A 13,787-nucleotide genomic window follows, 5' to 3' on the forward strand; every position below is an offset into this window, starting at 1 on the left:
ATTCCTTCCTTCATTCAGAAGGGTGGGGGAGAGAGTCACTTCATTGACTGTACCAAATCAACAGCAACAGGGACATTTAAGAGTGCATATGCAAAATCCACATGGATTTTGTACCAAGATGACAAACTAGAGTCCTGGCCACTTCTAAGCTTCTGCAGATGACAAACTGTATGACAGAAAAGGGCCATAAATCTTCTATTGCTACTAACATCAGGAAAAATTTCCTAACTGTTAGAGCCATATGACAATGGAACCAATTACCTAGAGAGGTAGCAGGCTCTCCAACACTGCAGGCATTCAAGAGGCAGCTGGACAGCCATCTGTCTGGAATGCTTTGATTTGGATTCCTGCACTGACTTGATGGCCTTATAGGCTCCTTCTAACTCTACTATTCTATGATTCTATTGACATAAGGTTTCTATAAAATAAACTATAGGCTGGATCCAGATTTCCTGTTGAGGTCCAGTGGAGGATCCCCACTGGACAGAGGCAGCAGGGGGGGGATCATTGCCTATTTCTCCTTCCTCCTGCAGCCCCACCCTGCTGTGCCACCTCTTATGCTGTTCCAGAAGGTCCAGAGCAGCTTTTCAGGAGGTGCAGGGGGTTGGAGAGAGGAGGAGGAATGAAGCAAAGGTCATCCTCCCCACACCCCAGGCCTCATGATGACAGTGTGAGCAGAACTCCACTGTGCACAGCTCTGAATCCAACTTTATATTTATAAACCACCTACAACAGGTAGACACACTGCATGAAGCAAGTCACCGGCCCGTAAAAATACAGCCAGAGAATATAATATTTGTTAGAAAACAGATATTTGACACATGGTAGAGTTAATGAACTGAACCTCAGCAATGATTCTTTAAAATATTTTTGAGTATTCTGTAAACATTTAAGTATGTTTACAAAAAAAGTCACTCACTTTTATTGGCACATCTGATGAAATATTTTACCAAACTGCTGGTTTCTTGCATCTTTTTCTGTCTTGTTGCTTGTGTTGATGCAGACACATTTGGCTTTCCAATTCTGGCAGTATCAGTTTCTTTCTGAATGTATTTCTGCAGAAACCTTTGAAGACAAAAATAAACATTCTTTATGGGCACATAATCTAATTAAAAACAATAGCAGCAACAGCAACTGTTTAGTTATCATTTTAAATAGTTAACTTTTAGTGCGAACTCTTCTATGGTATTCTGCTAGCTCCTTCTCCACAGGGATATTAAAAAAAAAACCATGCAATGTGCCAACTGCCTAAGCCTCAAACAAATAACAGTTGTTGCTGGACAACAGTGTTAAGTTGTGCATGACCACACTCTCACTGCCAACAGATAGCTGCTGTGCTCCCTAGTCTGGTATGTGAGGGAAAGAAGAAACACTGGGAGGAGTGGATGAGAGGAATAGTAGCCATAGAGAGGAGGCACAGTGGCTCGATGAATAGATCAGCGGGTGGCCAAATATTCTCTGAACATTCACTTGAAAGGCTAAAATAATGAGATGATACTTCCCTTCTGGTAATCAAATCATAACAGATAGTGGCAGATAGCTAAGAAATTGAGATGTGAACCAGAAGTCCTAGATTCTATTCTCATCTCCACCATGAACTCCTGACTTATTTTTAGACATTTAATGCGCTGCTTTTCAGCATAAATTTCTAGAGCAACTTCCAACAAAAAAAATCATAATTAATCACCATGTAGCAAAACAACAACCAGATAAAAACTGAGACCTAAAAGGCATGGGAAAATTAAAGGAGTTTCTCCTGATGCCAAAAAAGGCAACAGACTGACTACATGGCCTTAGGCATAGTACTAGCTCTCACTCAAATGTCCTCTCCCCAATTTGCAATATGGGGAAAAATACTGATTTTGCCAAGTTTTCGTAAGGATTACTGAGATGATGTTTGCAAAGCACTTTGAAGACTCTAAAGCTACATAAATGCTAACTATTATTCCAGTTACACTGAAATTTATTTATGTAAAAACACTTGTGTCATACTTTTCTGCAAAGATATTACATTTTCAAATTGCTAAGATGGCACTTTTGAAACAAGTTTATCTTAGCTGCCTGATGCCTAACAAAGTATAACACATCAAAAAATATTCTACCTGAACACAGTATCCCAGGTCATCTGTTTGCCATGTCTGGAATCAGAATTCCGATCCAGCTGTTGAATTGTTTCAGAATCTCTGATGAGAAGCTTGAACTTCTCAATTTCCTTCTAAAAATGTAATACAGGAAAAAAAAGAACAATGATGTCTCACTATCATACTGTTGTATATTAGAAGGGCAGGGATTTAAGATTACCTTTCGTTCTGTGGCCTTGTCACTTTCAAGCTGGCGGCAACAAGCCAACAGGTCTTGGAGTGCAAAGCTCATGGCTCCGTTCAGTTATGGATGTACTCACAGTATGGACCTGAAAATGGAAATAGTATTATGTTTTTCAGTACAGCATAAGAATTGTGTTGCTGGATCAGACCGAAGGCACTGTAGTCCAGCATTCTGTCTTTGACAGCAATCAGCTCCTGGGCACTCACAAGCAATGCATGAAGGCTATGGCATTCAGAGGCATCCTGCTTCTCTACAGACATTCCATTTAGATGTCATGTTGAATTAGCAAAAGAAGCCTGCAGGTTCACGCAGGCAGCCAAAAAAAGCCCTAACAACATAAATTAAAACAGCTGTAATTATAGCTAGATATACCAACTAATTGAATGCTGTCACACTTGCCACTTCTTTTCACTCTTGCTTCAGAACCGGTGTCTGCTTTTTATCTATCTGAACTTGAACATGTATTTACTTACCTATCTCTTAATTTGTCACCCTGTTAAATATAAAAATGTTTTTTTAATGCAAAGATGTTGGGCAGATTGAGGATGGTAAGGTGACAGAACCACCTTCTACTGCTAACTTGCAAAACCAATTTCCCCCCCAAATTCCTTTGGATTAAACAGCAAGGATGTTTCCAAATCAGTCCTACTGCTGTAAGAAGTGTTAAGATTAGCCTTTATCCTTAAGATGCATGCAGATATTAACTGGCTCTCTATCATGCTGCCAAAGCCAAAACAGAAAGTGCAATCCAAAACAAGATTAAACATTTGATTTTAACATGAGAGTTCTTTTGTCATTTTCAGTTGGCAGTTGTGATTATACACTGCTACAAACAAAAGTTTTGTTTTTGTTTACCTACTTCACAATATCTAATCAGTTCTCAACTTGAATCCATAGATTCTATTGATATGTCCAACATAAGCTTAATTTTCTGATAGCTTTCTTCTATGGTTGAGAAATTTAAAAATATTTAGCTATCATTTACATGAACTACAACTGTAAATAAGGCACAGGCATATTACACCTGAAGTACCGATCTTCCAGTTTTGTGTACTTTTATTTTTAAGTAGATTTTCTTTTAACATAAAAAAGCCAAAACTTGAACTATTTAGAATTCCAACAAACAAAACTATGAATATGTAGAAACTTTGGACCAAAGCTAACACATTTGTGAACTTCTATTTTGCCTAAAACAAAAGCATGGAATTAGATTTACAGTAAACATTATAAGGGGGTGCAATAATGGGCATGCCAAAGGCAGTGTTTTCAAGACACTGCAGGCTTGCCTGCAAGCCACATCCTGTGTAACAGCTCTGTCTTTAGCTTCAGATGGGTATGTTAGTTAATCAGCAGAGGAGAAAACAGAACTAGGCACATTCTCTGCCTTATTTCTTTAAATATTCTGAAATAGATTCTATGACTGACTTATGAATTCTCAATTAAAATCAAAATGTTTGAGCCAATATACATCATCTATGCTTTTTCTGAGGGGTTGTCCATCTATGTTGATTTCCTTTTGTTGTTGTTATGTGCCTTCAAGTCGATTACAACTTATGGCAACCCTATGAATCAGTGACCTTCAACAGCATCTGTCATGAACCACCCTGTTCAGATCTTGTAAGTTCAGGTCTGTGGCTTCCTTTATGGAATCAATCAATCTCTTGTTTGGCCTTCCTCTTCTTCTACTCCCTTCTGTTTTTCCCAGCATTATTGTCTTTTCTAGTGAATCATGTCTTCTCATTATGTGTCCAAAGTATAACCTCAGTTTCATCATTTTAGCTTCTAGTGACAGTTCTGGTTTAATTTGTTCTGACACCCAATTATTTGTCTTTTTTGCGGTCCATGGTATGCACAAAGCTCTCCTCCAGCACCACATTTCAAATGAGTTGATTTTTCTCTTATCCACTTTTTTTTACTGTCCAACTTTCACATCCATAGAGCTTGGGAGTACCATGGTCTGAATGATCCTGACTTTAGTGTTCAGTGATACATCTTTGCATTTGAGGACCTTTTCTAGTTCTCTCATAGTTGCCTTCCCCAGTCCTAGAATTCTTCTGATTTCTTGACTATTGTCTCCATTTTGGTTAATGACTGCTGAGGTATTGATAATCCTTGACAAGTTCAATGTCTTCATTGTCAACTTTAAAGTTCCATAAATCTTCTGTTATTAGTCTTCTTGATGTTCAGCTGTAGTCCTGCTTTTGTGCTTTCCTCTTCAACTTTCATCAGCATTCGTTTCAAATCAATACTAGTTTCTGCTATTTATTTGTAATATGTGTTGTCAAAATGGCACCTGCATACACACATGCACCCCAAGGCCTTTCCCAGCACCTGCTATTGCTCATCCCCCTGATAAGATTTTGGGGGGTGGAGGACTGCAGATGAGGTGACAGTGAACTTGGGGAGGGGAAGTAAAAACTATTTTCCAAGCCTAATTGCTGGTAGGAAGAAGAGTGTGTGTGTGGTTGCAGTGCACTTGTAGTGTATGTGTGATGCCCATGATAGCATCTCTAGTTGGCAAATGTGCCCACAGGCCCAAGGTTGGCAAACCCAGATTGATGACATGATCTGTATTGGTCTTATCAATGTAATTTTACTGTTAATTTGATGTTATTTACCATAATATATTTTTAATACTGACAGTATATTAAATTTTGCATCTACATACAATTAACATAAGACCTCCACTTTCTACACTTATGCTAAAGGCGAGAATGCCATAAATGATACTTAAGAAGATCAGGCCCATCTAGGCCAGCATCCTGTTAACATAAGAACATAAGAGCCTGCTGGATCAGGCCAGTGGCCCATCTAGTCCAGCATCCTGTTCTCACAGTGGCCAACCAGGTGCCTGGGGGAAGCCCGCAAGCAGGACCCCAGTGCAAGAACACTCTCCCCTCCTGAGGCTTCCAGCAACTGGTTTTCGGAAGCATGCTGCCTCTGACTAGGGTGGCACAGCACAGCCATCATGGCTAGTAGCCATTGATAGCCTTGTCCTCCATGAATTTGTCTAATCTTCTTTTAAAGCCATCCAAGCTGGTGGCCATTACTGCATCTTGTGGGAGCAAATTCCATAGTTTGACTATGCGCTGAGTAAAGAAGTACTTCCTTTTGTCTGTCCTGAATCTTCCAACATTCAGCTTCTTTGAATGGCCACGAGTTCTAGTATTATGAGAGGGAGAAGAACTTTTCTCTATCCACTTTCTCAATGCCATGCATAATTTTATACACTTCTATCATGTCTCCTCTGACCCGCCTTTTCTCTAAACTAAAAAGCCCCAAATGCTGCAACCTTTCCTCGTAAAGGGAGTCGCTCCATCCCCTTGATCATTCTGGTTGCCCTCTTCTGAACCTTTTCCAACTCTATAATATCCTTTTCGAGATGAGGCGACCAGAACTGTACACAGTATTCCAAATGCGGCCGCACCATAGATTTATACAACGGAATGATGATATCGTCTGTTTTATTTTCAATACCTTTCCTAATTATCCCTAGCATGGAATTTGCCTTTTTCACAGCTGTCACACACTGGGTTGACATTTTCATCGTGCTGTCCACTACAACCCCAAGGTCTCTCTCCTGTATGGTCACCGCCAGTTCAGACCCCATGAGCGTATATGTGAAATTCAGATTTTTTGCTCCAATATGCATAATTTTACACTTGTTTATATTGAACTGCATTTGCCATTTTTCTGCCCATTCACTCAGTTTGGAGAGGTCTTTTTGGAGCTCTTCGCAATCCCTTTTTGTTTTAACAACCCTGAACAATTTAGTGTCGTCAGCAAACTTGGCCACTTCACTGTTCACTCCTAATTCTAGGTCATTAACCAGCCAACCAGATGCCTTTGGGAAGGCCATAAACAGGGCACGAGCACAACACTTAAAGATGAGCTCATACAAGCCCCGCAAGATTGATGACTACAGGGGCATCCAAGCCCGTTTCGCCTTTCGACACTGAGCTCTTAACCGTTGCTGCGCTTTTTAAGAGCTCGTATATAGTTCGGTCCCGCCAGAGCGGAACCAGACACCCACCCCGACCCCTCCTCAGAGGCCAAGCAGACGGGATAACACCCTGGCTAAAGAAATGGAGAGGAGGTAGCAAGAGGCGAATGGGAGGAGAGGCATGGGAGAAAAGCGGGGGGAGGGGATCAGGGAATAAAAAACCGTCAAGCTGAGGGGCGAGGCTCGCGCCGGGAAGGGACGACTAGCGGACCTGAAAGACACCCGTGCAGGTTCTGTTTCGCGCGCAGCAGCCGACGACTCATGCCATCCTCCACTCTACGTCAGCCTCGCGCTGTATCCATCGCCCACGTTGCCTCAGGGTTACAATGGGCGGGAGAGATGGAGAGAGAAGAAAGAGGCGGGACTACTCCCTCCTCACCGCCTTCTTTTCCCTGCCCAGCCGGAAGCGGAAAATCTCGTGTTTTCGCTCCTGATGCCGGAAGTTGGTGGGCGGGGTGAAGAGTGACTGCTGCTCCTCCTGCTGTTGTGGAGTAGGTTTGGGCGCCTTTTCGGAGTCGATTTCTTTGAGAGTTCAGTGGGGAAGACGGGTGGAGAACTACCTTCCTGGGAGTTGTTCCTGCTACTTCCGCTGCCCCATTGGGGGGAAGATCCCCACCTCTCTCAGGTCCCTCACCATGTTACTGCCGTCTGACGTAGCCCGCCTGGTACTAGGTAAGCGCGAAGAAGGGTGCTCCTGTGAGGAAGAGGGCTGGGGGGAAATGCCCCCTTCTGGCTCTCTCCCGTCTGACCTACGGTGCGTATTTCTTGGGACCTCCAAGAAGGGCGCGCCAAGTGCACCCCTTACGTCTCGTCATTTGCTAAATGGAAATGGAGGCACGCCTGTAGCGCACCCCTTCATTCCCATGCTCGGGATCGCCCCCGCCACACTGTCGTATGTTGCTGAAGGCTCTGCTCCACGTACTGTGTTATTTATTATTTACTTCACTGTAGCCTATTCTCCACTGATCTAAAAGCAAAGATGCTGTTGGTTATTATTTATTTCTTCTCGTCACCATAGCCTGTCCCTCCACTGATCTAGAAGTCAATATATTGTTTGGTTGTTTATTAATTTACTCCACCGTAGTCTGTCCTTCGCTGACGACAGGACTGAGATCACTGGCTAAGACACTGTTTATTACTTATTTACTGTATTTACAGCCTACCCTTTCTCCCCTTCTTTCCTTTTTTTTTTGCCAACATGGCTCCCAAAATGGCTTAAGAGTCACAAGATGGCTGTATACATGTTGTAAGGAGACAACGAAGAGGGCTGGTGTTTGCAGCTCACTGTTTGGGGTTTTTTTTTCCATTTGGTGGTTATTTGGGTAGTGATATGTTAGATAATAGTCTATTATGTCAGTTTAAAAATATATTAGCCGCTGTCATATGAAATGTCAGCCCATGCCCTGTGTTGTGCCTTATTTGCAGGTATGTGCATTTATATTTACTTGTACCAGGGACACGACCCGTCTCCATCCAAATTAGGCTACAGTCCAGTGCATGCTTACCTGGAGGAATGTGCCACTGAATGCAATGGGACTTACTTCCTAATAAGCATAAGTACAATTGTACTGGAACCAGGCCTGTGGACTCAGTACACCAAACTTTCAACTCTGACTCCTCTATTTTTCTATTGTCCGACTCCAACTCCTCTATTTTTCTACTGTCCAACTCCGACTCCACCCAAAATTGCTTCTTGTCATTCAAAATTTATTTGGAAGTCGGAGTCAGTACATTTCTTCCGACTCCTCCCAAAATTGTTTCCGACTCCAACTTCACCCAAAATTGCTTCTGACTCCACGACTCCGACTCCACAGCCCTGACTGGAACACTAGATTTAACTTGTAGAGATACTGGGGAGATGAATCCTGAAGCACAACATCTCCAGTAACTCAAGCCATGCTTCCTATTATCATGTTGTTGCTGGTTCATATTGATATTCTTTGTCAATGTCAGCTTCACTGGTGTATCTGGACATACTAACAGAAATTGGGGGTCCTCATTAAGGGGGTATGCCTCAATATTCCCAGTATCTTACTCTGTTTCTTTTAGTTCTTACTTACTCAGACCCCCTCATTCTTTTATACAGAACTACTGGTTCTGTAATACGGTTAGGCTTCTAGGCTGAACAGGATTCTTTATTGTGCACTTAAAAATGAAGATACAGTCATCGGGGTTGCACAGAATTTTTGAGTTCTGTATGATTTCAACATTTATGCACTCCTTTAGTAGTAGTTAGATGTTCATTTAATAAAAATTAGTTTAACGTTATACATAACCAGAGAAGTAATATAAAACTATATTACACTAAGGTCCACTACAAGAATTTTGTCTTTGGGGCTAGCCTGTTATTTATCAGTAATCTTTCTAGTGAATACAAATAAGAGTTTGTGGCACCTTAAAGGCAGGTATATTGTGGTATAAACATTCATGGACTAGCCACCTTGAACTTTTTAGGAAAGGTGGAACATAAATATTTTACATAAAATCATAGTCATCCATCAGATGTGTTAAAATAGATATACATGGGGGGACTGTAAATAATGGGCCCAAAAAGGCTGTTAAATGCAAAAAAAAGTAGCCTGATATTTCTGTGCAAAGTGCAAATGTTTATAAAATGAGCAGAGTGATTATGGGAAAAAGCAGTAATTGGTGATCAATCAATTTCACTCCTGTAATAGGAGAGAAAAATAAAATCAAGCTTATTGATGAATACTAGTTCAGCAGTTTAACAGGATGGTCAGCCTTGAAGTTCTCTTTGTTGAACAGTGGTAATTTCCAGGTCAGCATCATTGGGTCCTAGGAGGTTTACCACACACATCTGTACACATCCACCAGGTCTCATTGAGGTCAGTTGGGCCTTAAGATGCCACAATATTCTCTTCCATTTGTGATAACAGGCTAACTATCCCTTTGGAATTTGTATAGCATTTTTAATGTGTTGAAATTTTGATTTTATTTTGTTTTGTGTGTTTCTTCAAGGAAGACAGTTAGTCCATTTTTCAGCTTGGGAGGTGAAACAGAGAATGACTTGTCCAAGAATGCCAAAAAAGTTGGAAGCGGACCTAAATTTGACTCATCTTTCCTTTTGAACATACAGATTTACTATACAGATTTACTCTGAATCAAGTCTTGCTATTTTCAATGGGACTTACTCCCTAAGCCTGCTGAGTGTTTAGGACTGCATACTTAATTCCTTCCCTCCCCCCAACAATTAAGTTGTATTAGAAGCAGTACTTGGTTGAACAGGGGAAAATGTCATCTTAAGATTATGCTAATAATAGAAAGTGAACATCACAGCTTTTGTTCTTGTCGATTTCACTAGTTCAAATAGTAAAATTTCAAATGATGTTTGTACTTTTTCACAACCTGGCCTCAATTCTCATAAGGAAAAAAATACGCCATCTTACAAATCATGAGCAAGAGAAGGACTGCTGTTATAGATTTCTATGAACAAGAAAATTTAACCAGGTGCTATTAACCACGTCTTCAGTTAATGCAAGTACTCTTGGATGAAACAAATTATCTTGACACAGCCCAGAATGGGTTCAGGCCTGGTTATGGGACTGAATCGGCCTTGGTCACCCTGATGGATGACCTTTATTGGGAGAAGGACAGGGGGAATACGACCCTGTTATTCTTACTTGATCTCTCAGCAGTTTCTGATACCATTGACCATGGTATCCATCTGGGCCTACTTGGTGAGAGAGGCACTGTTTTACAGTGGTTTCGATCCTATCTCCAGGGTCGCTGACAGAGAATAGCATTGGGTGACTGTCTTTCGGCCCCCTGGCAGTTGTGCTGTGGAGTGCTGCAGGGTATTATCTTGTCCCCAGTGCTGTTTAACATCTATATGAAGCCCTTGGGAGCAGTCATCGGGAGCTTTGGGGCAAGGTGTCAGCAGTATGCTGATGATACCCAGCTCTATTTCTCCGTAACATCTGAATCGGGAGAGGCCGTGCAAGCCCTGGACCAGTGCCTGGATTTGGTGGCGGGCTGGATGAGGGCCAATAAACTGAGTCTGAATCCTAGCAAGACGGAGGCACTGTGGGTTGGTGGTTCCAGAATTTGGATAATTGGTCAATTGCCTGCTTTGGATGGGGTTGTACTCCCACTGAAAGAGCAGGTCCGTAGTCTGGGGGTGCTCCTGGATCCATCTTTGTCACTAGATGCCCAGGTGTCCGTGTCTAGAAGTGCCTTTTACCAGATTTGGCTGGTAGGACAGCTTCGGCCATTTCTGGACTGGGATAGCCTGACCACTGTTGTCCATGCACTGGTAACCTCCAGGCTGGATTACTGTAATGCTCTATGTGGGGCTGCCCTTGAGGTTGGTCCAGAAGCTGCAGCTGGTGCAAAATGCGGTGGTGAGACTGCTCACTGGGGCAGGGTATCTCCAACATGTCACCCTGCTGCTGAAATAATTGCACTGGCTGCCCATTTGCTATCGGGCCAAGTTCAAGGTTTTAGTTTTGGTGTACAAAGCCCTATACAGCTTGGGACCAGGATACCTGAAAGACCGTCTTACCCCTTATATGCCCAGTCAATCACTGTGCTCTGCAGGTGATCATCTTATCAGGAGGTTTGTTCTGCACAACATAGGAAACGAACTTTTAGTGTTGTGGCACCTACCCTGACAGGCGCCATCTCTGCTATCTTTTCGGCGCCTTTTGAAGACTTTCCTCTTTCAACAAGCCTTTTAAGTTGAGACCTATCCCAGTATGTGTCTGTGTTAGAATTGCTTGTTAACATGTGTTTTTTTAATAATATGTTTTTAACACTTTTTTAAAGATGTTTTTAAAGCTTTTAAAAAATGTTTTTAACGTTGATTTGTTTCAATGTATTTTAAGGTCTGTTTATGATGTTTTAAAGTGTTTTTAGCATTTCTGTTTGCCGCCCTAGGCTCCTGCTGGGTGGAAGAGTGGGATATCTGTCTATCTATATCTATCTGTCTATCTATATCTATCTGTCTGTCTGTCTGTCTGTCTATCTATCTATATAATAAATAAATAAGTAAATAAATAAATATCTCTACATTTATATTCCCATTAAAGATAGACAAAGGTTGATTACAGAATTGTTTAGTAGCAGCTGGTTTTTTACTTGTTGGTACCGGGCAGAGTGATTCACTGAAAATAATGGCAAAAATGCAAAAAAGTCACAATTGCTTTTGGTAGGTGAGCGCGCACCTTGCCACAGATTTCATGTCACCCCAAAGGGGAATGCTGGTTATGTCAGATCACAAATCATTAATACATTGCATATAATCAAGTTTTCCCCACCAGGGGCCTAGCTTTGGAGCTGACTGGGCTCAGTCTTCTCCTTCCTGCCCACTCTTTGTGTTTGTGTGAGTGAAATCATACCTCACTACCCACAAGACACACTTGTCCCACCTTCGAGATCACTAGACACCCACACAAATTAGAGTGCTTTAATCAGGTGTAGAATGGACTGAGATCACATGATCAATTCCCATGTTGTGTGTTGGATATATACCTATACACACTGAAATGTACACGTATATACACTTTTACATTCAAATGTTCATAATGGATTCCACACGGATCAAACATGGAAAATGGGGCAGCACACGCATAAGCAGAAGAACAGGGAAAACTTTGTCCAGACTGGCCCTTTGTTAAATGGGTCACGTTTCCAGTTTGGTAATAACAGCACAGACCACAAGACATGATTTTTTTAATTAGCAAAATGTCATTGCTTTCACTTTTTTTGTCCATCATACTGGTGCACAGAGTTGGAAAATATTTTGTCTGTTGCAGGATATTTACAACAAGAAAAGCTTTTAGCCACATGTCGAGCATTTATACTGGAAAGTTCAGATTTAAAAGAATATGCAGAGCACTGTACCGGGGAAGGTTTTGTTCCAGCTTGTTTACTGGTGAGTCTGTATTTGACTGTCAGTTCTTATTAGCCCCTGAACGTTGATGTTTTCCAAGAGAGTTCAGTATAATTAATATTTGAACTTAAGGTTGATTCAAATGCCAGATCCTCCATTCACACACACTGCATGGTGAAATATGGAGTCCCTATGAAAATTGGTTGTTTAATGGGTCTAAAGGGAATCTATAACCATTGTGCTTTCAGTGAGCCAGACTTTTGCAATATGTTGTTGCTGGAAGTTCTGTGGTTTAATGCTGTTCATCTGTTGATCTTTTTTTCTTCAGTCACTCTTTGGAAAAAACCTAATCACCATACTGAATGAGTACATAGCAATGAAATCAAAAGGTAAATGGGGGTGGTGGGATTGAAAGATACAAGTCATAGATTTGATTACCAGCATTTGGTTACTTTGCCCATAAGTTAGGGGCATATTGTAAAATTTTGTTTATATCAGTTATCATCTCTCTACCCAGGGATGTCAGTGTGGAGTACACCAATCACTAAAATGCAGTTATTTATTATTTGGAACGCATATTGCATTTGTTTATAAAATAAAATCAAGATGGTTTAAAGATTAGTTTAAAAACCAAAGGGCCTATCACTAATTAAAACAATATTGCAGCAGCAATAGACAAAAAGCTAACACCCACCAGCAATGTAGCAACAGAAAGAAGGAAACCAGAAATTCCTAAGGGGAGAAAAAAACAAAACTACCCCAGTGTGGACTGAGTATGGTTATTGCTGGGGGTGTTGGTGGGACAGAATGGAATATGTTGGAAGGTGACATGACTGGCAAGAACCCTTGGCATGAGCAGTCCACACTAGAACATTTTGTTACAGACCCCTACTTGTATCTCTACATGTCCAATATGTTCCTCTTAAAATGAGATACACTAAAGCAGCCATGATATTTTTCAAAGTTAAAATTGCAGTTCCTTAATTGTGTAAGCCTTGGCAGTTGGTTCATAGACCTTCCAGTTCCTTTCACATTTGACACACGTTTATGTCTGATCTGTTTTTTAAAGAAGCAACAAACGATGTACCAGCAATGATGTCATCTTTGTGGAAGAAGTTGGACTACACACTTTCTCAAATCAGGTAATTTGTCTTGGGGGGGAGGGGGAAATTCTAGCCCATATTTTACAAGAAACTTCCATAAGTTCATTGTCCCATTATAGGTTACATTCCTCCTGTATACTACTATTATGGCTTTTTAGCAACCTTTTGGTCTTTTGTACTGATGTTGTCTCACTGGTGCTCTTAAGATATTAGATGATGTACAATCGATCCTGAATTTTTGAAACCTTGTCAGATCATAAAGACCAAATAAAGGAAGGTTAGAAAGAGATCCTCACTTGTGTGTGGTTCATTTGAATATGGTTCAGTCTTGTAGAATGTGTGTCGTTCTTGGAATGTAGGTAGCTGTTCATGCCATTAAAAATTCCAGTTGCTTAAATTTATAGTGTTCCTGATAAGTAATTTTTTACCTATGGTCATTACCGTTTCTGCAGTTCTTCCCCAAAACCATTAATACAATTCAGCAAAATAAAACCTTTCTTAATCA

At 41.1% G+C, this 13,787-nt stretch overlaps 2 protein-coding genes across 6 annotated transcripts in view; one reads left to right on the plus strand and one right to left on the minus strand.

The window, feature by feature from the left end:
- The window catches only part of ATM (ATM serine/threonine kinase), a 169,026-nt gene extending 162,306 nt beyond the window's left edge, over window positions 1-6,720 (minus strand). Inside the window, exons 1-4 of one of the 2 annotated variants that reach the window (XM_061628652.1) lie at window positions 6,540-6,720; window positions 2,302-2,410; window positions 2,103-2,215; window positions 920-1,065 (exon numbers count right to left, since the gene is read on the minus strand). In XM_061628652.1, coding sequence (XP_061484636.1) covers window positions 920-1,065; window positions 2,103-2,215; window positions 2,302-2,373 — 331 coding nt within the window. In that variant the 5' untranslated portion in view covers window positions 2,374-2,410; window positions 6,540-6,720. Of the gene's footprint in view, window positions 1-919; window positions 1,066-2,102; window positions 2,216-2,301; window positions 2,411-6,539 lie in introns of those variants that run through there. The other variant, XM_061628653.1, reaches the window with a different exon arrangement.
- A 19-nt stretch (window positions 6,721-6,739) lies between these two features.
- The window catches only part of LOC133385502 (protein NPAT), a 28,472-nt gene continuing 21,424 nt past the window's right edge, over window positions 6,740-13,787 (plus strand). For all 4 annotated transcript variants that reach the window (XM_061628654.1, XM_061628655.1, XM_061628656.1 and 1 more), the window contains exons 1-4: window positions 6,740-7,000; window positions 12,103-12,221; window positions 12,508-12,568; window positions 13,249-13,321. In XM_061628654.1, the coding sequence (XP_061484638.1) occupies window positions 6,964-7,000; window positions 12,103-12,221; window positions 12,508-12,568; window positions 13,249-13,321 (290 nt within the window). In that variant the 5' untranslated portion in view covers window positions 6,740-6,963. The remainder of the gene's footprint in view (window positions 7,001-12,102; window positions 12,222-12,507; window positions 12,569-13,248; window positions 13,322-13,787) is intronic.

Source organism: Rhineura floridana, chromosome 5 (genome assembly GCF_030035675.1).
Source record: "Rhineura floridana isolate rRhiFlo1 chromosome 5, rRhiFlo1.hap2, whole genome shotgun sequence".
In the NCBI taxonomy this organism is placed as follows: Eukaryota; Metazoa; Chordata; class Lepidosauria; order Squamata; family Rhineuridae; genus Rhineura; species Rhineura floridana.